At 46.9% G+C, this 26,792-nt stretch overlaps 1 protein-coding gene across 1 annotated transcript in view; it reads left to right on the top strand.

Moving 5' to 3' along the window:
• LOC120842910 (glutathione hydrolase-like YwrD proenzyme) overlaps positions 1–22,175 on the top strand; it is a 34,692-nt gene extending 12,517 nt beyond the window's left edge. The window contains exons 5-8 of the mRNA XM_040214121.3: positions 4,583–4,745; positions 12,986–13,156; positions 13,343–13,440; positions 21,932–22,175. Coding sequence (XP_040070055.1) covers positions 4,583–4,745; positions 12,986–13,156; positions 13,343–13,440; positions 21,932–22,175 — 676 coding nt within the window. The remainder of the gene's footprint in view (positions 1–4,582; positions 4,746–12,985; positions 13,157–13,342; positions 13,441–21,931) is intronic.
• Positions 22,176–26,792: the final 4,617 nt, after the last annotated feature.

The following is a 26,792-nucleotide window of genomic DNA, read 5'->3' as shown; positions in this document are numbered from 1 at the left end:
GGTCGTCGCAGGTACTCGTCGATCTCCCGAGGGCGTTCACCATACCGGGGGCGCGGGTCGTTTGGGTGGAATCCGCGCAGCCCGAGTCGGCGGTATGGGCATCGGCGGTACACATGGTCGGCTTCCCCGCAGTGGTGGCAGAGCGGGCGTCGGTCAGCCGTTCGCCACACGTCGATCTTCCTCGACGAGGGTTGCTCCGGGAGGACGTCCTGGATTTGCCCTTCGCCCTTCCTGGCGTCGAGGATACTGTTGCATCGGAGGGTCTCGTCGAGGTGGCGCCGTGGCCTGGCGGTTAGCCTGCGGCGGTCGTCGGGCCATGGCGGCGTAGTTCAAAGTCGGCTCCTCTGGCGTCGTCGTGTTGATCGGAACCTCAGGTTGGAAGGCCCGGTGAACTTCATCTCGCACGACCTCGGCGAGCGACAGGGAGGACGGGCGATCCATAGCGGGGAACATCTTGCGGATTTCTTCCCGGATGACTTCACGGATGATGTCACGGATGCCTGGGAGGTCGGTACCAAGGTTGTATCCTGATGTCGCCAGAGTAGTCACGCCAGGGTGTCGCTCGTAGTGTCTGGCACGTGCTAGTAGGGCACGCTCCATATTCGTCGCCTCCGTGACAAACCCGTCCACAGTTGTCGGGGGATTGCGAATGAGACCTCCGAATATCTCGCTTTTCACACCCCTCATAAGGTGTCGAAGCTTTTTCTCCTCTGTAGCCTGAGGATCGGCGCGGGCGCTCAGGCGAAGAACATCCTCGACGAAGCCGGTGACGCTCTCGTTGGGGCCCTGGGTTCTGGTTCGCAATAGGTTCTCGGCTCTCTCTCTCGGCGGTGGTAGTTGCTGAACGTAGCCTTGAGATCGGTCTTGAACATGTCCCACGACGTCAAAGAGGACTCATGATTCTCGTACCAGTGCTTGGCGGTGCCCTCAAGCGAAAAATAGACGTTGTTCAGGCGCTGCTCGTCGGTCCAGCAATTGTGGCGGGCAACGCGTTCATACTGGTCAATCCAGTCTTCGACGTCTTCGTATTGCTCGCCGTGGAAGGGAGCAGCCGTCCGCGGTACGACGGGCAGGTAAACGACGGCTGGAGCGGCCGGGGTCTCCGACTGGTTGGCCATCGTCGTCCTCCTTGTTTGCCTGGTCCTGGGTGGCAAGGGTCCTAACTCCGGGGGTAGGCCAAGGTTCCGGCGACTTAATCGGATCTCGGTCTGGTCCTCGTTGGGTTCTTGGGGGCTTGTGTTCGGACTTGCACTGCGGGCCCTTGGGGGGGAACGCTGCACGGGCATGCGGTACCCAGCACCTCCACCAATATGTCACGGGTGGTGACCAAAAACAATAGATAAACAGGAAGAAATAAACGTTTAATGTGGCGAACTTGTGCCAAAAATAAAAGAGTACAAAATATAATAACAGAGCGTCGCGGGCGTCGAAGTCGGCGAAACCACAGGATCGAGCGCTGGGGCGAGACTGGCCGCGCTCGCCTTGCGGAATCCCTTATGTACCCTCGTGGGTTTCTGGATCGTTCGGCGTAGAAGGTTCGGCGCGTAGAACATTCTAACCTCGAATCAGCAAGGCGGTTCTCAAATTCACTAGAACATCACATTACAGTGTCAACAAAAACGTGTAGCCGCGGCCAGGAATCGAACCCCGGCCTTTTGCGTGGAGAGCAAGCGCGATAACCATTATGCCACGCGCGCGCTGTCTACTTGGCCAGCTGCGCACGCGGCAATATAAACTAGCGGAATGCGCGATATGCCATATGCTTCCCGCACATGTACATTGTAGACTGTTTGGGAGGAACGATTGCCGCATTTATTTCGTCGCAAAAAAGAGACTACGCATCGCCGTATCTTTACTCTTCACCCAAACGCAGCGAGAGCAGTTGAAACAGGATGCGAATGTTTCAGGGTCTACCGCTATCTAGGTCACAAGTTACTAGTAAGCTTCGGAAACTGTCTGTAAAGAAAATGTGGCCAATGAAGCCCGTGCGTACACGCAGATGAACACCGAAGTCTACCAGAAAGGCACCCTCATAAGTTCGAGCGCAGCCAAGGCTAGTATCTGATGGAGCCAATCAAACAGCGCTCACAGCCCTCGTCGCTTTTGTGCGCTTGATATCACTGATTATACCGATCACATGCAGTCCATGTACCGCGATCCTGCGCTTTTGTTTCTGTTCGTGATTGGTTTTGGAAGGGGAGAGCGAACCCAGAAAAGCAAATTGGGCCTCGACTATGCACTTTGGGCGCTGCTGGATTGTCTTCATCGAATGGTAGTCATTTGCAATATATATATATATATATATATATATATATATATATATATATACAGGGTGTTTCACGAAAGGTGGGCAAATTCGATATTGCGAAAACTACGCGTCACAACAAAAAAAAAACAAAAAAAAAAACAAACCTTGTGCTGTTTTGATCCTTGGCTAGGCACCTTTTTAGGAAAATTATTAAAGTCTGGGATAATTATATTGTTAATTATTTTCGTGTAATTAACTTTTCATTAGTGAGTTTAATGGCTTGGTTTCAATAGGCCTATTGCTATATTACCCAAGCATCAAGGAGAATGCAGGGATTGGTGTTCCACGCGCCACATGCGCACACCTTCCTTGTATAAAAGATTCGAAGTAAATAACCAAAATAAAGCGTTGACGTACGCGCGTGCAAGATGCCATTTATTTTAGGTATTTGCATTGGAAAAGTTACTACTGCTGACGCAAGCACATGCGGCGAGTGGAACACAAATCCCTGCAATCTCCTTGATGCTTGGGTAATATTGCAATAGGTCTATTAGAAACTTGCTAAGCATCACCGAAAAACACTAAATCATTAAACTGCAGATTGATAGAAGGCACGCGCGCCCACAGAACTTCGACGGGTTTTTAAGTTTCGGTTTCCAATCGGAGCGCTGCTCGGCCCCGACGCACCGCGCCCCGGGGAGGTTGGTTGCACGATTTCTCCACGGTTCGCGGTGCCGTCGGTGCCGAGAAGCGCTCCGATTGCAAACCGAAACTTAAAAACCCGTGGAAGTTGTGCGGCTTATCAGAAAGTCGTCAAATGCCGTGTGTGCCTTCTATTGCTTTGCAATTTATTGACTTCGTGTTTTTCGATGATGCTCAGCAATTTTCTAATTGAAACAATGCCCTTAAACGCAATATTAAAAAAAGTTACTTGCGCAAAAATAATTAACAACTTAATTATCCCAAACTTCAATAATTTTCCTAAATTGGCCTAGGACCAAAACGACACAATCCTTTTTGGTTGCAACGCGTAGTTTTTTCAATATCGAATTTGTCCACCTTTCGTAAAACAGCCCGGTATATGTTCATTTTAATCAAATAGGAGTTAAGCATCTCCTAAAGGCATTTGCATCGCTCATCACCAGGGTGAAAAAGGCTGAGTCACTGAGCTGCGGGCGCATGCACAGGGTCTGATATACCGCACACCAGAGAAACAGCGCACGTTCAGAAGGCGTTCCACAGCCCAGCAAACAAATATCACAGCGTGTAAAAGGCGACTTTTGCAAAAGTCTCTACTCCGACGTCGAACGTAGGAAACACGGCGTGGAGCAGCGGACACCGATACTGATTGGTCGCAGATGTTGAGTTACTGCTCGCTAGCTAATCAGAGGCCCAGGTTTTGCGCGACGCTACGTTCGCTGCGCTCAACGTCGGAGCATAACGAAGCCTTTAGTCCTGAAACGTTCACACCTGGTCAGGATAGCTAGCGCTGCATTTGGGGATTGGCTGAATGAGCGGCGATACCAGTGCTACAAGCGCGTGTTTTTCTAACATCTGCCTTCCATGAACATTTAAATTACTGAGTTGTCAAATGATCGTTTCGATAAAGAAGTTATGTTGAAGGTGGTGATAAACCGTTTACGGTATAAAAAAAAAAACGAAGCAAAAAGGGGCCTAATTAAATAGGCTCGTCAGAAATATCATGACATTATCCTGGAAAAACGCTGCTGCAATATAAATGGAAGTTATTAGAGCGCAGCTCTTAGGCGCCCGTTTCCTGCTTGAGCGGTGTCGGTGTCGGCGTCGTCATCGCCTTGGGCGTAACCCTAAAGTCCCGTGACACCCCCCCCCCCCCTGAAGTCATGTGACCCCACCCTGAGGTCACATGACACCCCCCCCCCCCCCAGACACACACCCCCTGAGGTCACGTGAACTCAAAGAGCCACCCATCCCTCAGTACCCTACCAACCGTCTTCTCAAGAGCTGCGCTCTAATCCGGAATTCCAGGGAACTGTAAACGGCTTATTAGGTCTTATTTATTAAATTTTTGTTTAACAATCTACAAGTGCAGACAGATACACATCTAATTTATATTTTATTTCACTTTCTTACAATGTTTCCCGTTCGCACTCTTCGAGATGTAGACTATTGTTGCACGCGTTATTTCTTGCCCATGGACATTGCTGACTATGCGCAATACTGAATGTCGGACATCTAATTTGTGCAGAAAGGTTATCAGGTAGTCATACCATTGTAGGGTGTTAGTTGCATTCCGAATCTTTCAAATTATTCGACATAGGATACTGAACTTACCTCTAGTTGTTCTTTTGGCAGGGCAATGACGTCATCTGCTCCGGAGGGACTTCCTTCCTTGTATCAGACAGGCACCGTTGTAGCGACAGCGGTCGACACGCAAGGAAACGCCTGCTGCCTCATAGGGAGCACGGGCACCTCGTTTGGTTGCACCGTTGTGAGCGAGTACGGGTTTCCAGTACACGTAAGTCGTTGGCAACACCTTCAGCATCAGGCATTTGAATATCAATGATTCTTCTGTATCGCACTGGTGTAATAATAACGTGCTATATTATTAAGGAATCAAACGCTTCTCGCATGCACAAAGTGAGGGTTACGTAAAGTTCAAATGGACAAGTGCCATTGAGGTAGCAGGTTATATGACAATTGTGTAAAGTGAAATCCGCGGAACAAGAGTAGTTTAGAAAGCACACATCAATGATTACTTTTCCTAATCACGATGTTCAAGGGCATCCGTTTACGGTTTATTTAATGTTTACATGTGTTTCCTTATTTGTGCGTGATGTGTACTTGTTAATCATTAACAAAACTGCTTTTTGGCAACTCTTACTGCTTAATCATGTTTAGTATGTCCTTTGTTGTGAATTTTAAATAATTAAAACTTCCCTTGAGAAATCATGAACTTAACTGAACAATAAAGAGCTCCAATGGAAGTGTTTTACATTAAACCACCCTTACTTTTGTTAGCTTTTCACCTCAGGGTGAGGGAGTCAATTCACGTCTCATGGTAATGTTTAAACAAAACTGGTTTAATAACTTTAGGATGAATACATAATTTGAAGAATTGAATACATTGACAGTCTCGGGGGCCGCCTGGTGCTGGCACACCCGCACACACCAATCTCTCCCGCTCGACCCCCTTTGTCTCTTCTCCTTGCTCTCGTCCCCTCCTCACTTCGAGGTGTCGGGTGCCGCCGTTCGGTCCTCCTCGCCGATGGGGCCTTGCAGGGGGCGCCGACGTTCCGACCCCCGTCTTGGATTTTGGACCCGTTTCCACGCAAGCGGAGGAGCACACAGAAAAACACAAGCGCGCACAAGAATTTCCGACCCAGGGGCCTGTTAGGCCTCGGGGAGGGGTCCCGTTTGTCTGGATACCCTCAGTAGCAGGCCAACACTCGCCAACGGAAAGAGATGAGTCTCCGGAATACACGCATTGGTGAAACACAAAATACATATGCAAACAAAAAGAACCGGCACATACGTGCACGCGCTAACACTCGGGCATCCTGGCAAGATATAACGCCCTCGTTGAAAGTATATAAATGCTGGTAGAAATATTCGGCAAAATACACACACGGTAGCACACAAAAATAACGTACTAATTAAATAAAATTAATTAAAAAAAACTCGAATGTTGTTTAATGCTTCGGCTTATTGCGCCTTCGCGTTGAACGTCTCAGCGTTGACGCTGCGCTTTCTGCCTCTTCGAGGAAATCTGCCTCGTCCAAAGAATCGTCGTCGTCTGCCAAGTGTGATTTGTCGGTCGTAGAAGTCCACACCTTGAGCTGGGAGACGTGCGCTGTAGTAGCAAACCGGGTGGGCTTGTTGTCGTCGAGCTCGGTGACGCGATATGTGTCAGCAGGGAGAACCTGGACGACCACCAAAGGTCCTCTGTACTTAGGCTGGGCCTTTGTTGGTTTGCTTGTTTGCTCAGGAGCTCTTCGCATGAACACTACGTCCCCAAACACTGTAGTGTCGCGCCGGGAAATGCCGTCGGTCGTATGCAGTTTTGCTTTTCTTTTGTCCTTCAAGAAGACGTTGTCGTGCTCGTTCTCGCACTCTTTTCGGGTCTTGCCACGACGGTTCATCGGCTTGCGGGAGCTGCTTCAATGCCATGCCGTGGAAGTTGGGCTGGTAGCCGTGGCGCATTTCAAAGGGTGTCTTTCCAGTTGTCTTGCTGACTATATTATTTAGGCTGCATTCGGCTTGCTTCAGCCTCGCATCCCTGTCGCGTTGATCAGGGTCCCGCATGGACGTCGTAATCACAGGAAGCACCGTCCTGTTCACTCTCTCCACCTGGCCGTTTGCCTGGGGGTGCCGTGTTGAGTTCAGCACGTGACGTACGGACCTGGTAGCGCAAAACTCCTCGAACGCCCTTGAGGAGAAACAACTTCCTCTATCAGTGATGATGGTGCCCGGGGAGCTTCTTTCCAGAATGAACTCCTCTAGCGTCCGCAGCACGTGCTTCGTCGACGTGTCTCGTGTCGGAAAGAGCCTCACAAATTTCGTCAGGTTGTCGACGAGTACCAAGAGGTATTGGTTTCGTCGCTTGCTCTGGACGAAAGGCCCCATGTGGTCCATATGTACGACTTCGAATGGTCTGGTCCCTGGAGGTATGGGGTTGAGCAGGCCCTCGCGCTTTCCAGCAGGTGTCTTGTTTGAGATGCATTCGAAGCACTGCGAGATATGCTTTCGAACATAGTTACGCATTCGAGGGAACCAGAACTGCTGTTGGATCTTTGAGACTGTTCGGTCCACCGAGAAGTGCCCCATCAAGTCGTGACTTTGCACTACGACGGACTTTCGCATGCACTTGGGGATCACGAAAAGTTGTCGGTTGTCTGTGCCTCCGATCTTTCTCACAAATCGACCCCTCATCAGAGCAAAATCCTTTACCCTGTTCCTTTCCTCGCGTGACAGGTCCGCACTTGGTTTCTGCAGTATGGTGACCAGCTCTTTCAGGTCCGTGTCCGCTGCCTGCATGGCCAACACCTGGTCTTCTACACTTATCGCTAGGAAGATGTCTAGCCTCTCGCCAGTCAAGTCCTCCATGGTATCCGTTGGGGGCTCCACTGGCCCTCGACTCAGCGAATCCACATGAGTCATCAACGCACCGGGACGATGTCTCACTGTGAAATTGTACTCCTGTACAAGATCGTACCACCTCACAATTTGGGGCTTCTGGGTGCGGTGTGCATTGAGATACACCAGAGCTTGGCAGTCTGTGACCAAGGTAAAATGGATCCCGATCAGAAATGCCCTCAGGCGCTCCATCGCCCACACCATAGCCATCAGCTCCAGCTTACTCGAATGATAGTTTTTCTCTGCCTCCGTTGTTTTCTTGCTGACGCAAGGTGCCACTCTCCGTCATCTCCACGCTGCAGCAACATACCGGCCAGTCCAGTAGCACTCGCATCCGTGTGGAGCTCCGTCTCCGCCTTGGGGTCGTAGAGCTTCAATACAGGCTCTTTCTCGAGCTTTTCTTTCAGCTGCGTGAAGCTTCTCTGTTGTTCTCCCTCCCACGAGAATTTTGCGTCTTTCTTGGTCAAACGGTTCAAAGGTTCAGCCACGGTCGCGTAGCCCTTCACAAATCGCCGAAAAAATCCAGTCAGTCCAAGAAACCTTCTTACTTCATGGACGTCCTGTGGAGGCGGGAAGTCTGATATCGCCTTCACCTTTGCCTTTCCTGGCCTCACTTTTCCCATGCTTATCTCGAACCGAAGAAACTCGATCTCTTGTGCCCCAAAGATACATTTCCCAGGCCGCAATGTCAATTGAGCATCCCTTATGACGGTGAACACCATCCGCAGTCGCCCCATAAGCTCTTCCCAGTCACGTGCTGGTGTCAGCACGTCGTCCAGATAGCACATGGCGATGCTTCCACGTAGTGGACCAAGGGCCCGGTTCATTAGCCTCTGAAATTCGCATGGCGCATTCACCAATCCGAAGATCATTCGCTCAAACTTTCCAGTCTCGTCAGGGGTGACGAAAGCTGTCTTCTCCTTCGCTTCCTCGGTGAGTGGGACCTGTAGGTACCCGTGAGCGAGGTCTAGTACTGCGAAAATCTTGCTCCCTGCCAAGTTCTCCAACTGGTCGTCAATGTTGGGAAGTGGGTAGTGTTCCTTCAAAGTTTGTGCATTCAGTCGCCGAAAATCAACAACCAACCGTTGCTCTCCGTGTTTCTTCCTGACCAACAAAACGGGGCTTGCATACGGTGACCGTGTGTGTTTTACGATACCTTGCTCGCGCCACTCGTTTACGATCTGCTTAATGCTGTTGCGTTCCTCCGAACTTGTGCGATACGGGCGAGACGCAACTGCTACACTTCCTGGCTCCTCCTTTATCTCCATCTTGCCCAGGGTTGTACATGCGAGTTCAGCCAAACTGGTGGCAGAACAGTCTCGGTACTCGTTAACCAGCTCCATTAATTCCTTTTGTTGGTACACCCTGATCGCTGGTCCGATCTTTACGTCCTCTTCACTCAGGCACTCTCTCACAGCAACTGTGAGAATGTTTGTGGTATCCGATGAGGTGCTGGTAATATTGTTCGTGGCGGTGAGTGCAATAGACACAATCACCTCCACTGGCTCAGCTCTTCCCATCTTCTCCCCCTTTTTCAACTTGATCTCGCTGCCACTGGTGCTAGCCACTGGGACCGTGACTTCTCCACGCGTAAGTTCGACGAGCATGTCTCAACCGCTTTCTCTGTAAACGGCCGGGCCAGTGTAGTCAGTCTCGACCTCGAGGGTTATCCAATTAACCTCTTCTCGGCTTACTAACGCAGCTTTCTTCACACGTAGTTGAAGGCGTCCTTCTGTAGTTTCTAGTCTAAGGTCTCTGAAGGGTTCTTCGTGCTGTAAACAAATACGAGACCTCCGTCCACTCGTGCATACGCCAGGTAGGTGAGGCAACTCCGTAAACGTTCTCCCGACGATGAGCTCCACCGCTTGTGCGTCATCTGGCACCACCAGAACATCAATGTTGCTGCCCTTGACGCCATCGATGACGAGGTCAGAGACACAGCGGCCCATCGCCGTCGCCACGAGGATGCTCCGGTTTCCAAAACCGTATAGCGCTGTTGAGTCCTTCAAAATCTCCACTCCACATTTGGCGGCTGCTGATGCCTGAAGTAGACAGCTGGAGCTTCCCGTGTCGATCATCGCGGTCAGTGGAGTTATCCCACCCCACAGGGCATACTTCAGGTGCGTGGCCTCACTGCCGTCACGCAAGGCGACCGTGTTCGCGTCGGTTTTCGTCTCGGTTCCGCGGCAGTAGCGCTGGGTGTGTCCCTGCTTCCCACACCGCAGACATTTCATTGGGCGTCGTGGAAGCGACAGTCTCGAGCGAAGTGCCCGAATTTGGAGCAGTTATAGCATTTTGGTTCCCCTCGCTCATTTCTCAGCGGTGGCCGACTGTCCTTTCTAGTGTTCCCTGGTGAGCGTTCTGCTTGGCTACGCCTCTCATTCATTTTTCCGCTCCGCGCCGGGCTTGATGCTTTTGGCTCCGTTCGGACACCGTAGTTCCTTTGGCGCTCGGCCTCCACCCGTTCGAACCCCATGATGTCGTGGAGCAGGTCATCTAGGTCGTCATGTGATCGGCCCATCAACATTGTGCAGAGTTGACGCGAGCGCAGGCCGATTACGATTTGCTCTCTCATGTCGCGAAAATCTAGATTGGCCTCTGCGCAGAGTTGCGACTTTGCGTGGAAGTAGGCGATCGTTGTCTCATGACGTTGCTGCGTTCGTTCTTGCATACGTCGCCAACGTTCTGCAGTTCGCGTGTGACTGAGGAACGTGCGTCTGAATCGTTCCTCAAAGTCAGTCCAGGATTTGATTTCTGAGCGACGAGTCCGTAGCCAATCTCTCGCTCCGCCGACCATGTGTCTTTTGGCAGTCTCGAATTGCAGCTCCTCATGGCCACCTGTGGAGTGCGGCTGTACTCTTTAGATTCTCTATCCCTCACCTTAGAAATTTGAAATGCCCTTGCTCAAGTCGGGCATTACCTGGAAGGTCGGAATAGCGTTGGAACCAACTGCGGGTGGTCCCGTCTGCCGCTGGAGCAAATCGGTAATGAGGCGATCCCTGTCTATTAGAGCCTTTAGCAACTCTCTTGCGGAGAGCGGATCCCCTAAAACACCGTCCTCCGCAATTCCTCCTTTCCCGGGGATGACAACGCGATTTTAGTTTATCAACAAATATACTCTAGCGCGCAGTTCGCGCGTCTCGCACACCCCGGTATACGCTCAATGACCTTAGGTAGGCAGACTCTAAGGCCCACACGAGCAAAACACTCAAGGTCTCACGTGAGGAATATGTCGCACGCTGTCAACCTCACACACTAAATACACCCAGAAATCTGCATAAAAATTCGCATCTACAATGCTCAAAACAACACAGTGCAGTCATATATCGCGGCATAAAAACCAAGGCAATACCATACCCTCAAAATGAAAAATGTGCACCCTAAAACCAAAGAAAATAACGGGAAGACGTTCAGTGCACTTGTAGGTGCCGCACTGCGCACGAAAATTGCAAACAAAGCAAACGCTCGGTGCACTCGAAGGTGCCGCACTACACTCGAAAGTAAAAGCAAAGGAAACGCTCGGTGCACTCAAGGGTGCCGCACTACACTTGAAAATAAAAACAAAGGAAACGCTCAGTGCACTCGAAGGTGCCGCACATGGGAACAAACTGCTGTATTTCGCTGTCGAACGAACCCAAACCAAACACGCTCGGTATCTTATTGATCTCAAGTTTCCCTAGTCAGTTCGGCCTAACGATGAAAAGTCGAACAGTACCTTCGTCTCGGCTTCCGGACAGTGGGGACGGTCATTCTCGCACTCACACACACACTTTCGTAGATCCGTCGCACTGTCGGTCGCCTCGGCGTGGTTGCTCCTTCTTCTGCTCCACGTTCATCTCTGCCAGACGTTGCGATCGAAGTTCTCCGATCCTCTTTACGGTCCAGGACTTAGGTTGTTATCCCACTTCTGATTATGTTAGCTTTTCACCTTAAGGCCTGTTCACACATGCAGCGGAGCGCTACAAGCATAGCGCTAACCTCGCGCTAAGCTCGTGCTGACGGCTGCGTTCACCAGCTTTGTATCGCACGGTCAAAACTGTTGCTCATGGCAGACGATAAGTAGCTGACGACACGTGAGGAGCGCTACATAAGCGCTTCGCTGCATGTGAGAACCGGCCTTTAGGGTGAGGGAGTCAATTCACGTCTCATGGTAATGTTTAAACAAAACTGGTTTAATAACTTTAGGATGAATACATAATTTGAAGAGTTGAATACATTGACAGTCTCGGGGGCCGCCTGGTGCTGGCACACCCGCACACACCAATCTCTCCCGCTCGACCCCCTTTGTCTCTTCTCCTTGCTCTCGTCCCCTCCTCACTTCGAGGTGTCGGGTGCCGCCGTTCGGTCCTCCTCGCCGATGGGGCCTTGCAGGGGGCGCCGACGTTCCGACCCCCGTCTTGGATTTTGGACCCGTTTCCACGCAAGCGGAGGAGCACACAGAAAAACACAAGCGCGCACAAGAATTTCCGACCCAGGGGCCTGTTAGGCCTCGGGGAGGGGTCCCGTTTGTCTGGATACCCTCAGTAGCAGGCCAACACTCGCCAACGGAAAGAGATGAGTCTCCGGAATACACGCATTGGTGAAACACAAAATACATATGCAAACAAAAAGAACCGGCACATACGTGCACGCGCTAACACTTTGGTGATCCGAGTTTTGGGCGCGTATACTTTCTTTTGAACCGGGGAGAGGCTTTTAAATGTGTTTTTTTCTAACACACCATACAATTTTCGAATTTTGTATTCCTGCTCAGGGGACCCTTTGTGTGTTTTGTCTTCCAATAAAGTAATGCGTGTCGTTGAACAAATAACTAACAAAGTTAAATGATTTGACAATTTATATGATCCACTGGACAACCAGAATTTGTTCACAATAAAACGCTTAAAAATCTAGAATGCAACATATCTCTCGTCCGCAGGATCTACTACGGGGTGTTGTAATAAAAGAATGCTTAAGTGTTTTATAAATGCTACGTAATACATCTGCAAATTGTCACTCACTCTCGTGCCCTCACATCCGCCACGATGGATAATGCTGATACCCTTTCCTTCTTACTGTCAAGCTACATTAAAAATAAGAAAAGGCTTACATTCAGCTTAAGAGAAACAGCACGCATATTTTTTACGAATCAACTCTGTAATACTAACAACTGAGATGAAAGAAACTGATCTAAGAAAGTGAGAAAGTTTAACTACGTAACAGATACCTACATATACAGGCTCACGACTCGACCTGGGGGCTGAATAATTCGGTTTGGTTGTCTCTACGATGACATGGTCAGCAAATGCACTAAAGCTGACCATGAGTAACGACAAGCTAATCAATACCTAAAAGAAAATAGCTCATACACACGACGGCGATCATCAGAGGACACTATGGGACCATGTCAGGAGAAACCTTACTTTCTACGCGATGAGGGCATTTAAATTCGACATTTGGTTCCAGTGAACCGCGCTGGATATAGGCCGATGTCTCGAATTAGACGACGGAAGGGTTCCAGTCTCCTTCGAACCAATAATAGGATGTAATCTTCTGACCCAAAATGGCAGATTTGTTACCTGTTAATATTTCTCCCAGTTTGTTTCTGTGTTTGTTTACTAGTTACATAGAAGTTTATTCCAGACACGAGGTGCGGCGTTCAACACCTTGCCGGGGCACCCCAACTGCGTAGGTCCACGCAAGAAGCCGTACCACACTCTGATGCCTGTTGTCGTCACGGATTCCAGTTCCGGAAGACTGCTGGCCGTTATGGGATCACAAGGGGGAAGCATGTCACCGCAAGCTCTGCTACAGGTAATGTAAAAAGTCGCATGCTATTATTAATCTTTTTTTTCAGTTTCAAAATTGTTTTAACAATGTTCACACAAAATTAAATATTTTGATATGACATCTAAATTAATACAGTAAAAGACATGCATGGAACTTCTCAATTGGCAGTAGAGCACAAGTCATATTTGTCATTTTTTGTTTTCTTCGAAGGTAATCTTGAGCATTGTCGACCTTGGCCTTGACCCTCAAGAAGCTGTTTCAAAGCTACGAATAAAAATGGGATCTGTGAAACTTGCCACGCACCATGAGTAAGTGCATGACTTAAAAATATATAACTTTCTACTGCTCTCCACTTTTTATTTTCTCCGGTTTTTGAATGTTTTCGAGATGTGTGAAGTTTAAAAATAAAAGTGAAATGTTAAATTAGTAGATGTTTTCCTAATTATCGTATTACGTAGATCCCCCTGTGTATGGCAGTTTGAAAAAAAAAATGTGAGTAATTACTTCCACGGGTATCGCAAGGATATAATTGGGATATCTTTCGATTTATGTTGTTGTTATTCATATAAATTTAGTTCATCTAGATCAGGGATGGGAGGTATTTGAAATACAAGTATTTGAAATACGTATTTCCAATACTTTGTGTATTTTGGATTGGTATTTAATTACAAATTGGGTAATGTATTTGACGTGTGTATTTAAATACTAAAACGTGGGTATTTCAAATACAGTTGTAATTAAGTACAATTTTGTGGGCCAAAATACATCCCTCATATTTATTGTCACTGTCCAGAGTAGAAAGAAAACTCAGTTCTGCACCGACTTCAGTGTCTCTCTATCAAGCACAAGCGTTTAGTGACTTTGTGATTACGGTGCTAGTCCGGGGCAAGAATAGTGAAGAAATCGACGTTCACAGGCAGACCGGCTCAATAAGTGCCTGTGACAACTTGTGATGCTTTCGAGCCTGATTTTCATCCATATTTTTGCCTGGCACATTCTAAATGCGCGGGTCGTCAAGATTTTTGTAACTGGTGCGAGTTGCAACAATAAAAAATTCTCTAGCTAGTGCTGCGCGTCTTGGTCGTCTCGGTTCTTTGTTGGTCTATACCAAAATGTAATCGACAAAGAAAGCTGCTTGAAGCTCTGTACTTTTTTCACCTATTACGTCCAAGCTGATTACATTTTTTTGGTGATAATATTCCTATTACGTTACAAGAGCCTCGCACACTAACTCCAGAGTGTGCGATGCAAAGTTAAAATGAGATACCCAGAAACCCGTTGCAGGTGCCCTGAAGTCGCTGACGCAAATTTTGAGAAATGTATTTGGAAAAGTATTTGGAGGAGACCAAATACATTTGGTTGTATTTGTATCTTGTACTAAAATGTTTTTTGGAAATGTAATTAGATTTGTAATTAAATATATTTTTGACGAAGTATTTTGTATTTGTATTTCGATACATATTTGCATGTATTTTGCCCATTTCTGATCTAGATATATGGCGATTATATTTTATGTTTGGACGAATCGCTAATCCAAATGAAGAGAAAATTATCAGTGTCCAGTTGTTCTTAGACGTCTCATATTCTACACGTTTCCTGCCTCGGTATTCACTTAAGCGTGCAGATAATTATTGTTTTTACTGGTAGCTTTGTGAAAATACATTTTTGGCAATATGAATGAATGAGATTTTCGAAAACATCCATATTTTCAAACAAAAAGTTTATTCTCAAAATATATCGCTGCTTTGGTTTCTACATTTCTTAAGAGTAAGATATTGAACATTCATAGGACTATAGGTGAGGTGCGGTTAGAGAAAAAATATAATAAAATAAAATAAGTTGCCTGTGTTATACTCATTGAACGTTTGGAGTGAAGTGGATGGCACCTTAGTAAATACTTCTTTGTTGAGTGATTTTCTGAATTTGAAGAAAAAATTTGAAGAAGTAAGAAAGAACCCGCCCTGCAAAAAGTACAAAAAAATAAGTTATTTCGAACATACCGGGATTAGACTCTAAATTAGTAAGCTTCAAAATAACTGAACTTCAACCATACTATTGCGTGGAATCAATGTAACTATAGTTGTCACCAGCTTTTGGCAATGTCCGTGGCGGAGAATTAAACAAGAACGAAAAGAAGATGCCCACGAGCTGTTCGCTGGTAAACCAAATCCCAAATGACGCGAACGTTCAAATAACCGTCGCGGCAGCGTCGAAAACTGTAAAAAAATCCAGGCATACCTATGAAATGAGGTCGTTCTGAGAAGGGCCAAATACGGCACTATTCAATTACACGGCCTGATCTCTCCATGTAAAACTCCATAACGGCCCGACTATGGTCGTGGTTTGGCAATATACCCCCATGTTGTAGTATAGCGCGTGATACGCTTATATATATATATATATATATATATATATATATATATATATATAATTATAGGCCCTCTTACGTGGCGATATAGTGTCGCCTTATCTATGTCCTTATAGGCTGATACGACGTGTTTCACAAATAAGAGATCCCTTTTTATAAATAGAAATTTTGAAAATACCCAAACGAATCCTTCGGTATAACCTACTCCATGTCAGCAGACGTAAGAGTATGAATATAGATCGACAACAGAAAATTAATTAAGTGCGGTCTACTTAAAGGCCGGCGTACCACCTCCGTTTTCTACATGGAAGATAATCCTCTTAGCACTCCCCTCTGCTAAGCTGCGAGGGGAACGAAGTTGAGCAAGGTAAAAAGTGGAAAGAATACAGATAAGCAGAAGGCACGCAAAATTGGAAAGCGCGATCCTTATTTTGTCTTAATAATAAATAAAATATACACCAATCAAATCCTCGTTTAAAGGCGGAACCCTACGTTTCGAAGCCTGCTCGGTCTCTTCTTCAGGGGTCGACTGCGGCTATGGCCGTTGAGTCGCAGTATTCAGTTTTCTTCTTTTTCTACGGCAGTGTTTATCGTTTTGCATCGGTGAGGTGGCGAAATCCGTTCACGTAGACGGTCGCCAGAGTGCAAAGGGATCTATGTATGTTTTCTGGCGTCGTTTGTAAGTGCAAGATTCAATAAAAAGTCTGTCTGGGATTGGTCTCAACGGCCAGGATGCTGGTGTTCGCAAAGTCAATCCTGTGGTCCTTGACGTCGCAGTGCTCAACTACGGTGCTTTCTTCATGGTCGAACTTCTCTCGAATGTTCACTTTCAAGTATTTCGTCTTTTAACAGCATTTGAAATATTCAACATGCATCTCCATACGCAGCTAGGTGATCGGTGCGCGCCTGAAAAAAATCCGACTGCTCCTAAACGACACAACACTAAAAAGTCTCTTTATACACAAACGTTGGATAAAAAAAAAGACCCGTACTCCGAAGTCTCAAAACATCTGATCGAATGTAGAAACTGTGTACCGCTATGGCATTTAACTTCAGTAAAGTTGCGGGAAAAAGATGACCATAAGCGGTTGATATAAGAGTCATTAACAATATTAGGTCACGGGAACGCAGTTAATGAGCCGTCGTTTGGGTTGGACAACGAACTTCGGCGTTTTCTTAGGCTGTGAAAAGTACTGACCTGCAAGGTTTATGCCTGTAGGTTTCAGGGCAGAGGGGACGATGGGTCGTTCTTTTCTTTTTGTATGTGTGTCACTGGGCTTGGGGTTACCAGTGTGTTTGGCTGTCGGGAAGCGGGGAGTGAAAGATAAGAGAAGTGCATGACGCCGAGTTCGTTGTATTAAAACTTGGGTTTGGGCTAGTTGGTCATTACTGAATAAAAGGTTAAAAAGCGCGAACAAACGAGGACAAAAAAGAAACACGGACGACAGGACAGCACGGACGACAGTTCGTTGTCTTTGTTACTTAGTCAGAGGTTGCGTTGGTGGAAAGTGGCATTCTTTGGGGTTCTCACCCTCTCCCTTTTTTTTTTGTATCGAAGTGCCTATATAACCAGGTTTCGGTAAATAAAAATTTCAGCTGTGTTAGAGACATTTTAGTGTTGTGTCGTTTAGATGCAGTCTCGGGGTTTTTTCAACCATGTGCAATGTACGCCAGCTCGTTTGTGCCCTTACATCTTGTTCAGTTAGCTTGCAGCTTTGCATTGATTGCATTGTCATCATAACCTTAGAATACAGGCCGTTCACCCTTGTTCGTGTTAGTCTGGTGGTCGCTGTTAAAACACGTTTGCTCTACTGGCGTCTAACTCCTGGTTAACTGAGTTGGTAGAGCGCTCCGCTGGAAATGGAGGGGTCCCTGGTTCGATATCAGGGCTAGGCGGATCTTTCCAGTCACAAAACAGTCACCTAGCTGTGTTTGGAAATGTATCTTTGTCTTCTGTCCCCCTTGTTCTACTCCTCCAGAAAGTTTTATCATTAAGGATTCCTAAGTGGCTTTGAACATATGCATTTTTTGTCTTTGGTTCGCAATGCTATTTTGTGTTTTACCGCATGATGAGGTATAGATAATAAATAAAAGAGAGGAAAACAATATAATATAAAGACACCGACTGCTGAGTTTCGACTCGGAAGACCCTGCGGCTTTGAAGGGCCCATACAATGTGTTGCAAAAATTTACCTAAGAAAGATATTATTAGTACTAGTAGTTGTAGCAATAAAAGAAAGGGCGGCGGGAGTCTCGCCCGGAAATGACGCATGACTCCGCAGTGGGCGTGGTCATAGAGTTGTTGAAAGCCGATCTGTCAGCTTTGCATTATCTAAAAGCTTTGTGATCATTGTCAGGACGCTCTACACTGCGGCTGTTTCTCGGGCGATCAGCGTTCCCCTTAGTTTAACGATTAATGAAATCTAGTCAAACTAACTTCGCCAAATAAGAAACAAATTTACTGTACTCTCTTTTAACAGCGGCTACAATAGAACAGGAGTTTGAGCTTAGATAATTTTAAGAAAGCTTACGCGTGAATATTACACCATTACATTGCTAATTATCATTCTTATTCGTACCTTGATGTCTGGCGTTCTCGGCAACGCGACCGCCGAATAATGATTCGTTTATTAAAAGTTTTAATTTTTAAAAGCTACTCTTTCGTTGAAAAAACCCCTTTTATAGCAACATGAATAAAATACCTTAGATATATATCGTATTTCTGAACGAGTTGCAATGCCAGAGCTGTGCTAATTACTGTAAACGACGGAATTTTTGCGGGCTCAAATTTTCGCGAATTGGGCCAAAGTTGAAAAATTAAAATTATTCGCGGGTTCTAATTTTCGCGAATTCAGACTGACACCGGACTCCCCATCCCCTTTCCGGCCCGATTGTCTTTCCATCTTTCTAGGATTCTGCGGCTTCAGTCAATCAGTCAAAATCTAGGAAAGGAAAGTCGGCGGTAGGTTGTGTGACTAATGGTCCGGAAGTCACTACCGTTACCCGCAGCTTCGAGACGCCGATAAAGGCTGGGTTAGTGTTCACATCGTTTTTTTTTTATGTGAACCTTTCTTGAGTTCAACTCGAGGTCGCACACTCTGCATGGAAGGCCAGCGACAAAGGGCGATGGGGTCCAACGATTGTACATAAACCGACTCAAAGTAGGTTTAGGGGCCAATCAAACTTGGCTGCGTACCGTGGTCGTCGACGCCAGCACGCTCTGTGTCAGTGCGGTAGGTTTTCTTGTGCCCGTCAATCTGCTGTCCCGCGATGTCCTTACTACGTTACTTCAAGCCAGTGGTCGAGAATGCAGAAGATGATCATATGCCGGGACTGCCTGACCCACAGGTATGCGAGACCACACGTGATAGGCGTTCTTTTACGTCGGTCAATCAAAGTGTTATTGCCGCTTCTACCACCGTGGACTCCCGAAAGCGGAAACGAGGGCCCTACTCTGCTTACAATGACGAACTTAGATGTAAGATTGGAAAATATGCTGCGGAAAATGAGACAATTGCTGCAGTGGGGAAGTTTTCCGATGGAATAGAAAAGCTTCTCAACGCGAGCACCGTCAGGGGGATGAAGACCTCCTATATCCAAGCCTGCAAGTCCTGTCATTCAAATGAACTGGCTACCTTGCCTAGTAAACTTCTAGGTGTCAAGCCTCTGCTTGGAAACTTGGATGATGACGTACGGTCGTACATTGTGGAGCTCAGAGGAGGGGGGGGGGGGGGTTGTAAACTCTAGGATTGGCATCGCTGCTGCACTGGGCATTGTGCGGGCGACCAAGCCCACACGCTTGCCAGAGTTTGGTGGGACTCTCCTTCTCGACAGACCCTGGGCAAGAACGTTCCTGAACAGGATTGGATTCGTCAATCGTAAGGCCACGAAGACTGCGCGAAATTTTCCGAACGATTTCGAGGGTGTCAAGAAGAAGTTCCTGCAGACTATCGACGAGAAGAGAACCCACTCCAGTATTCCCGACGACTTGGTGCTCAACTGGGACCAAACAGGTGTCAAGCTGGTTCCGGCCAGCAAGTGGACGATGAAGGCCCGAGGTTCCAAGCAAGTTGGGGTGGTTGGCTTGGACGACAAAAGGGAAGTCACCGTTTTGATGACCATGACGCTTTCTGGCAAACTCTTTCCTCCTCAAGTGTTATATGCAGGCAAAACAGACAGGCGCCATGCCAAGGTCATGCTTCCAAATGACTGGGACGTGTGGCACAGTGACAACCACTGGAGCAACGAAGCCACAATGCTACGATTTGTCGAGACTGTTCTCCTTCCGTACGTGGAGACATGCAGGAGTCGTGTGGGTGGTGCCAGTCAACATGCACTTTGCATTTTTGACATCTTCGCTGCACATCGTACGAAGAGTCTTCTGCAGAAACTAGCTGCAAACAAAATTGCGTACGTCTTCGTCCCGGCAAGCTGCACGGGACTCCCGCAACCGAACGACCTAAACATTAACAATGTGTTCAAGACTGCCATGATGAACCGCTTTACCCAGTGGTATGCCGGATGTGTACAAGAGGTGGTGGAGAAAGGACAAAGTGCAGCTGACGTTAAGATCGACTTGCGAGCAAGTGTTATGAAGCCCGTTCACGCAGCATGGCTGATTAAAGTGTATGCGGATCTCGAGAACCGGAGAGACACGATCTGAATCGGCTATACTCTGGCAGGAATTGTCTGAAGGTACCAAATAAACTTCTTCAGGTGAGCTGAATTCCGACTTATGGCGTTATTTACTTTAGGATACTTTCCCTATCTTATTCACATATCGCGTACAATGATATCGTTATCCTTTTTGGACGCGTGTTTCCCCGGTGTCTGAATGCCGCTTTCAAGGTGATGAAATTTTTCCCGAATTGTTCGCGGGACCTATTGTTCGCGAATCGGAGGCGGTTCGCGAAATTCACGAAAATTAGGTCCACACGAAAATTTCGTCGTTTACAGTATATTATATTGTTTGGAAAGAAGACGACGTGGGGCTCGGCTCGTCTCGCTCGTCAAGGCAGCGCTCTTCGAATCTTGTGCACCCACCGACTGAACTGGCTGCTGACTAACCACCAATGCTTCATCCTTAAAATCACCTCAGTTGGGTGGAGAGCGGAGTAAGATGACGGAGATGATGTCAAGTTGGTTTAATTTGATGATTATGAGGGTGTAGCACCGATGTTCGGCCAGCAGCTGGTCCGGTCGGCTGGTGCGCCAGATTCGAAGAACGCGGGCTTGGCGAGCGAGATCATTGGAGCCCCACTCCGGCGTCTTTCCTAACAATATAAAGATCTATGACCTGCGAAACTAAATACCTATTTGTTACCAAACTGCAATCACAATGAAAAGAAAGTAAAGTATAATACACAGTTTTTAACCTGTGCACTTGGCACATATTATTTCCGTTCCAAGACAAAAAATGAAAGACGTTTACCGAATTGAAGCGCAGCTCTTGTTGAGGAGGAGGATATGCCCCTTCCCCTCCGTACCCTCCCCTCCTCTTCTCTTGCTTCTCCTCCATTTTAGCGGGAAATTTTCACTCAATTTCTCACTAAAGTTAGCCAAAACTTCCCTGCTAAATTTAGCGGAAATTTTCTTTTCTAAATTGTGGTAGGGTTGCCTTGCTGCATGCCCATCCGGGAGGAACAACACGGAGTCGGGGTTTCCAAAACAAGAAACTACATTTATTAAAGTAACAGGAATGGATTGTTAGTATCAAGTTCAACGTAAAACATTGCCGGAGCGTTCCAACTGCACGCCTCCGTGGCCACGGTCCGTCCCCCTCTCTCTGTGGGCGTGTGTCTTCTTTTATAGGCTTTTGTGCCTGTCCTATACGTGCGCTATTGCGCTCCTCGGCCGTTGTCAAGTTTGGGCATTCGGCAGCGGCCTCTGGCCGTGGTGGGAGATTTACTCCCACAAAATTTACCAGTTAAATTATTCTGCTAAATTTAGCGCAACAAATTTCTTGCTAAATTTAGCGAAACAAATTCAGCGCTAAGTTTAGCAGAACAGTTCTACCGCTATATTTGGTGGAAAACTTTCCCCGCTAAGTTTAGCGGAAAAAATTCCGGCTAAACTTAGCGGGAAAACGTCCCATAATGCAACGCGCGCACTTACGCCGAAGGCGACGCCGACGGCGACGCCGCTCAAGTCGGAAAGGGTGCCTGAGAGCTGCGCTTTAAAGGATAATGTAAACCCTATTTGCCTGAAGCTGGTGTGTTCTGTTTAAACTGAGCGTAGCCTGTCGACCGCTGATACCCGAGTTAAGCGAGCACCTTAACCGCAGCTATGTGTGACTGAGGTTAGACCTAACTGCGATTAAAGGTGCTCGTGTAACTAGTGTATGAAATGTTTAGTGCGGAATACGTTGTTTGGAGGTAGAGACTGCTCGTGTTACGCCATTTAAAGGAAACCTGCGTATATTTTTGTTTCAGCGACCCACTTACTGCTGAAGAAGGCATGGACCCTATATTGATCGAGTCCCTCAAAAGCAGGGGCCATCGCTTCCGGGACGGCCTCGGTGGCGCGGGAGGATCATATTGGGGTCACATTAGTGTGATAACTACAGATGAGTGTCGGAATGGGAGAAACAAAGAACCACATAGAGCTCGACCCTCCTGCAGTGTCTTATGGTGTGGAACCGACCCTCGCTGCGATGCTTCTGCAATGACCTACTAGAATACTTGCCTTCTAGCAGAGCGAAGTACACCCATGATACCAAGCTGTTGATTTTTTTGTTCTGTTTTATGTCGTTCGTGTGATGGCACTGAAATGGGCCGTAAATCGGCATGATTACCAATTGGGAAAATAGAAAATTCTTACGCACAAGACACCGAATTTTATTATGCTTCAATTTGCATCCCTTTTAGGGGGTCATTGTTTCCTTCATTCTTTCAGATATTGTAACATGCATTTTATGCAATAAACGTGTATATTGGTTTTGGTTTAGTTTGTATACACCCAAGCTGTTGAGAAAGAACGCAGCATCAACACCGTTATTTTGATTGAAAAAGAGTTTGTGCGCAGAGGAATAGGACGCCCCTGCAATGCTTTGGTGAGGAAATCTGTGCGCAGCTGCTATGCTTGTTAATGGTAGGTGCAAATCCGGCTTATGTGGGAACCGGTACAGGAGGCAAACGTTGATGAAACACTCCGAAAATTTTGAGTGCTTTCTTTTCTAAGTTGATATATGTTTGGATATATTCTTGCAGGGTCACAGAAATCGCAACGAATTCGATATTCAGTGTGGTCTCATATCAAACGATAGTTTGATATGTTCGTCTTATCGAAAGGTTCTCGCGAATGTTTCATGAGCACAACTTGCGGCGTTTCGTCAAAGGCGCTTGTTCTTACACATTGTCTCCGTCGCCGGCATCCGGGTGGGCGTAGGTTGCCGAACCCTTGGCGGTTTCGATAAAGACTTCTGCAAACTCGGGCCTGAGATTAATGAGTTTCCGCGAGTGGTGTGAAAGCTTTTCGCTAGTAGTGTTGAGTGTTTGGAAGACAAGTACTAGCGAATTTGATCTTTCATAAAGAATCCGCCTCAGTGAATTCGTTTTTGTTACCGTATCCTTACAGCGAACCAAATGAGGCCAGTGTTTCATTACAATAGACTTAGCAAAAAATAATACGTTGTCGAAAAAAAGTTGCTGTTGCATTTGCTCACGAAACACTTTTCGACAAAACATCCTAGTAGACGAAACATGTGTCCATGAAATATGTAAATGAAACATGTGTCCATGAAATGTTGTCCACAAAACATGTTTCGACGAAATTATATGGACAACTGCCGAACACTAGCGTTTGTGCTATGAACGAGTATTTCGAGGCAGCATGCTCGCATGTTTAGTTTCCGCTCTTCTTGCACTTACGGTGAAACTGGGCTTGCCATCTGCACATGCGAAATTCCAACAACTTTTAGCGTCCTCACACGCTTGTTTATCGATATTGGCTTCGTTTATAGTTTACAGCGCGATTGAGCTCAAATGGAGACAATCCTACGCCACTGGCCCCTTGTGCCACAATAAAAACACAGAATGTCCACATGTGGCCGCTCGCGTGGGTGAACGTAGCAGTCTGGCAAGAGCAATTGGGACGCCTTATAGCAACGTGGCGAACGTTCGCTGTTAGCGCGCGTTTTATCGTAAGCCCTTGACCGAGTATATTAGCAACCGTCAGAACGTGGATTTTGTTTTCAGCAACCAAAGCTGGTTTCCTGATTGCTTTATTTCAAGCAATCAGGAAAACAGCTCACACTTCATCGGAATGTAATAAAATACTATGAAAATGCAAACATTAAGGGATGAGCAACACAGGTCCAGGCTTCAGCTTTCGATGCGCTCAAGAATGTAAAATGTAGATATTTACCAGTCTTCATCAGCACGCGCGATATGCGTAGGTACAGTGCTAATCACACTTGTCTTTAACGCGCGAGGGTGCGGCTCTCTCCGGGGAGCGCTAGACTGGTGGCATTCGTGCAAACTAAGCTAGTCACATGGCGCAACATGGAACGGCCCGCTCGAGGGGTGTCCTGCCCACTCTATCAGCTGGTGGCGAACGCGGTGTCATTGTCGGCGATCAGTGCTTGTGTCCTTTAGGATTCTCTCGATACTATATGCGCAGTCCTGTCGAATCCGTTCAATTGATATACTTTTCTTTTTGCATAGTAGCAAGCCTTATACCAGCTTGGTAAGCAATAAAAGTAAGGTGCTTTATGATATATTTTAGTTTTTTGATGACGAGATCGTTGATACGCCTTCACGCTTCAGTTTGTGTATTGTTCGAGCAATGATGTTTGTAAAGAGCGTGCGAGCAGCCTTCCGCGTTCGCCGCCAGCTGATAGAGTGGGCAGGACACCCCTCGAGCGGGCCGTTCCATGGTGCGCCACGTGACTAGCTTAGTTTCCGCGAATGCCACCGTCTAGCCACCGTCTAGCGCTCCACAGAGAAAGCCGCACGCTCGCGCGTTATAGACAAGTGTGATTAACACTGTACACAGTATTTGACCAAACGTCACACTCCACCCCTTGAACATTTTTCCATATTTTGCGCGCAAGTAATTTGTTCCTTACAAATCACCAAACTAATATTGCTACATTGCTTAAACTCTGTGAAAGCTATCCATGAAATATAAATAATTGATAGGTTGCAGTCATTTCAGCTGTCCCTGCACTCATTGCTAAAATTAAGTTTGCTCATTTAATGATGTCAGTAACACCTTAACATTGGCATTGCTCTTGTCATACTATAAGCATAGGAATTTTTTGAGAGTCATACATCGTGTTTGTCAAACTGATAACTTACAAAAGCTGAAGCTCATTTTTTGTGTTTTCAAGACTCGCGGTGAAAATCCAAAATTGCAGTTACCTAAAATGATACACCTGACCGAAACAAAATTGACCCTTTTTTACTTCAAAACGTATTGAATTCTTCAAGCTAAAATTCCGGAAACCCTCGTATATTACATCATCACGTTTTTGTGGAAAACTGTAAAGCGCGGAACACGTGCACGTCAAAACATCATAAACGTCATACTTATCTCACCACGCTGAAATTACTGCAATAGAGCTCGAGATCCCCGGGGTCATAAATGCACACCACAGATCTCAATTTTTTACGCGTCGGTTTTATTCTTATGCATGCGCCTCGCTATTAGCTCACGACAATTTTCGCGTTTTGTTTCGACCACATTTTCTGGATACGCGAGCTCATAGCGTAGACAACTGATCCCTTTACACGTGAACTAGTGCAGCCTGGCCGCATTCCACAAAAAGCTCGCGCATCGAGGAACAAGTGAACGGTCAGGGATGTTTTCATTTCAGGAGAAAGAAAAATACAACGCTGTTTCAAAGCGTGAACATACACGATTTATTGCGTTCGTGCACAGGTCTGGAAAGCGATCTATTGCCATTGGTTGGCTCCGATTCAAAGAAACCATAAGTGGGTTTTCACCTTAATTATGCACGCACAACAAGTTTCTGATAAGGTGTAGTGAGATCACGCTACCAGAGTATTTTATATATTCGCACTAATAGTGCTACGAGTGCGGACCGATGTGCACTGATTAGAGCGGGAGCTTTTTATAGACAAGAAACACCAGGAGCCGCTTAAGCATGAAATGTGTAGGTCGGTCAGTCCGTAACCGCTAAACAAACTTGAAGCAAAGGGAAACCGGCGCCAGGGATCGAAACCCGATCACCGACACGGAAGCCGAGTGCGCTGCTCACTGAGCTGAGGACCCAGAATGCAGAAACGGGAGGAGCAAATTCAGGTGGTGCGAGAAAGCGCGGGGAGCGTATAGGGGAGGAAAGGGCAAGAAAGAGAGAAACAGAAACATTTGGTGCGTCCGGAACGAGGAGGTGTTGAAAGGGCAGGAAAGCGCGTTCTCTCGTTCTCGGTAACCCAGAAAATTCAGCGCAAATGCTTTGTATCCGGATGGCGCTGAAGGGAAGCGGGCGCAGCGTCGCAAAGAGACAATGTTACCAAATTAGATCAGTACAGGAACTGTCCTCCATACGCACTAATTGTACGAGCAGTGCCCCCCCCCCCCTCTCCCCCTCCCCCTCCCCCGCCCCCCCTCCTTTTACGGCTCGCCTCCCGTCGTCAGATGACCAACCGTTTTGGAGTGACTGCTCTTATGGTAACTTCGCGTAGTATAGGGGATACGTATATATTTCAAAGCACATCATCCATGTGACGTTTCACCGTAGTCTATAAAAGACAGTTTTGCAAAGAAAATCTAAATTGCTATTAAAACGCCGGAAGGCGGACTGGCGGGATTAAGCGCGGATACCCCCTTCCCCAATAGTCCTCAACTGAGATAATCAAGTAACTTTGCAAAGATAAAATCGTTTGACGTGATCTGTTTCCATACACAACCCTGTCCTCCGCACCGCCTGAAATAAGAACATCACCCACCCCAAGCACTGAAGGTGTAACGGTCACCCTGCTTTCGGCATCGTCCCGACTAAGTGTACCACCCACCCTATAAAGGCCACATTTAAACGCGTTTGGCAGAACAACCAAACATACAGCCATTGTTTCACTATTTTGCTTGGTTCATCAACTGGCTAACATTATATATTACATTGAACCGATAAACCTTAAAATGGTTACTTTTTATTAACCCGTTATTTAAAAACAATTCTCCCTTGTTAACTTGATTTTAAAAATAAATATTTAGTTTACAAGGAAACGACGTAAAATTCAATTCTGACATTTTTTTCCGAGACTATTTTCTCCGGAATCAAATTGACCGCGATAATTGTCACCGGGAGTTTTATCAGAAACAATTTTG

The sequence above is a fragment of the Ixodes scapularis genome, unplaced genomic scaffold, assembly GCF_016920785.2.
Source record: "Ixodes scapularis isolate PalLabHiFi unplaced genomic scaffold, ASM1692078v2 PGA_scaffold1__304_contigs__length_218370807, whole genome shotgun sequence".
Classification (NCBI taxonomy): Eukaryota; Metazoa; Arthropoda; class Arachnida; order Ixodida; family Ixodidae; genus Ixodes; species Ixodes scapularis.
The sequence above is the reverse complement of the archived record's forward strand: the minus strand, read 5'-3'. Positions and strand labels throughout refer to the sequence as shown.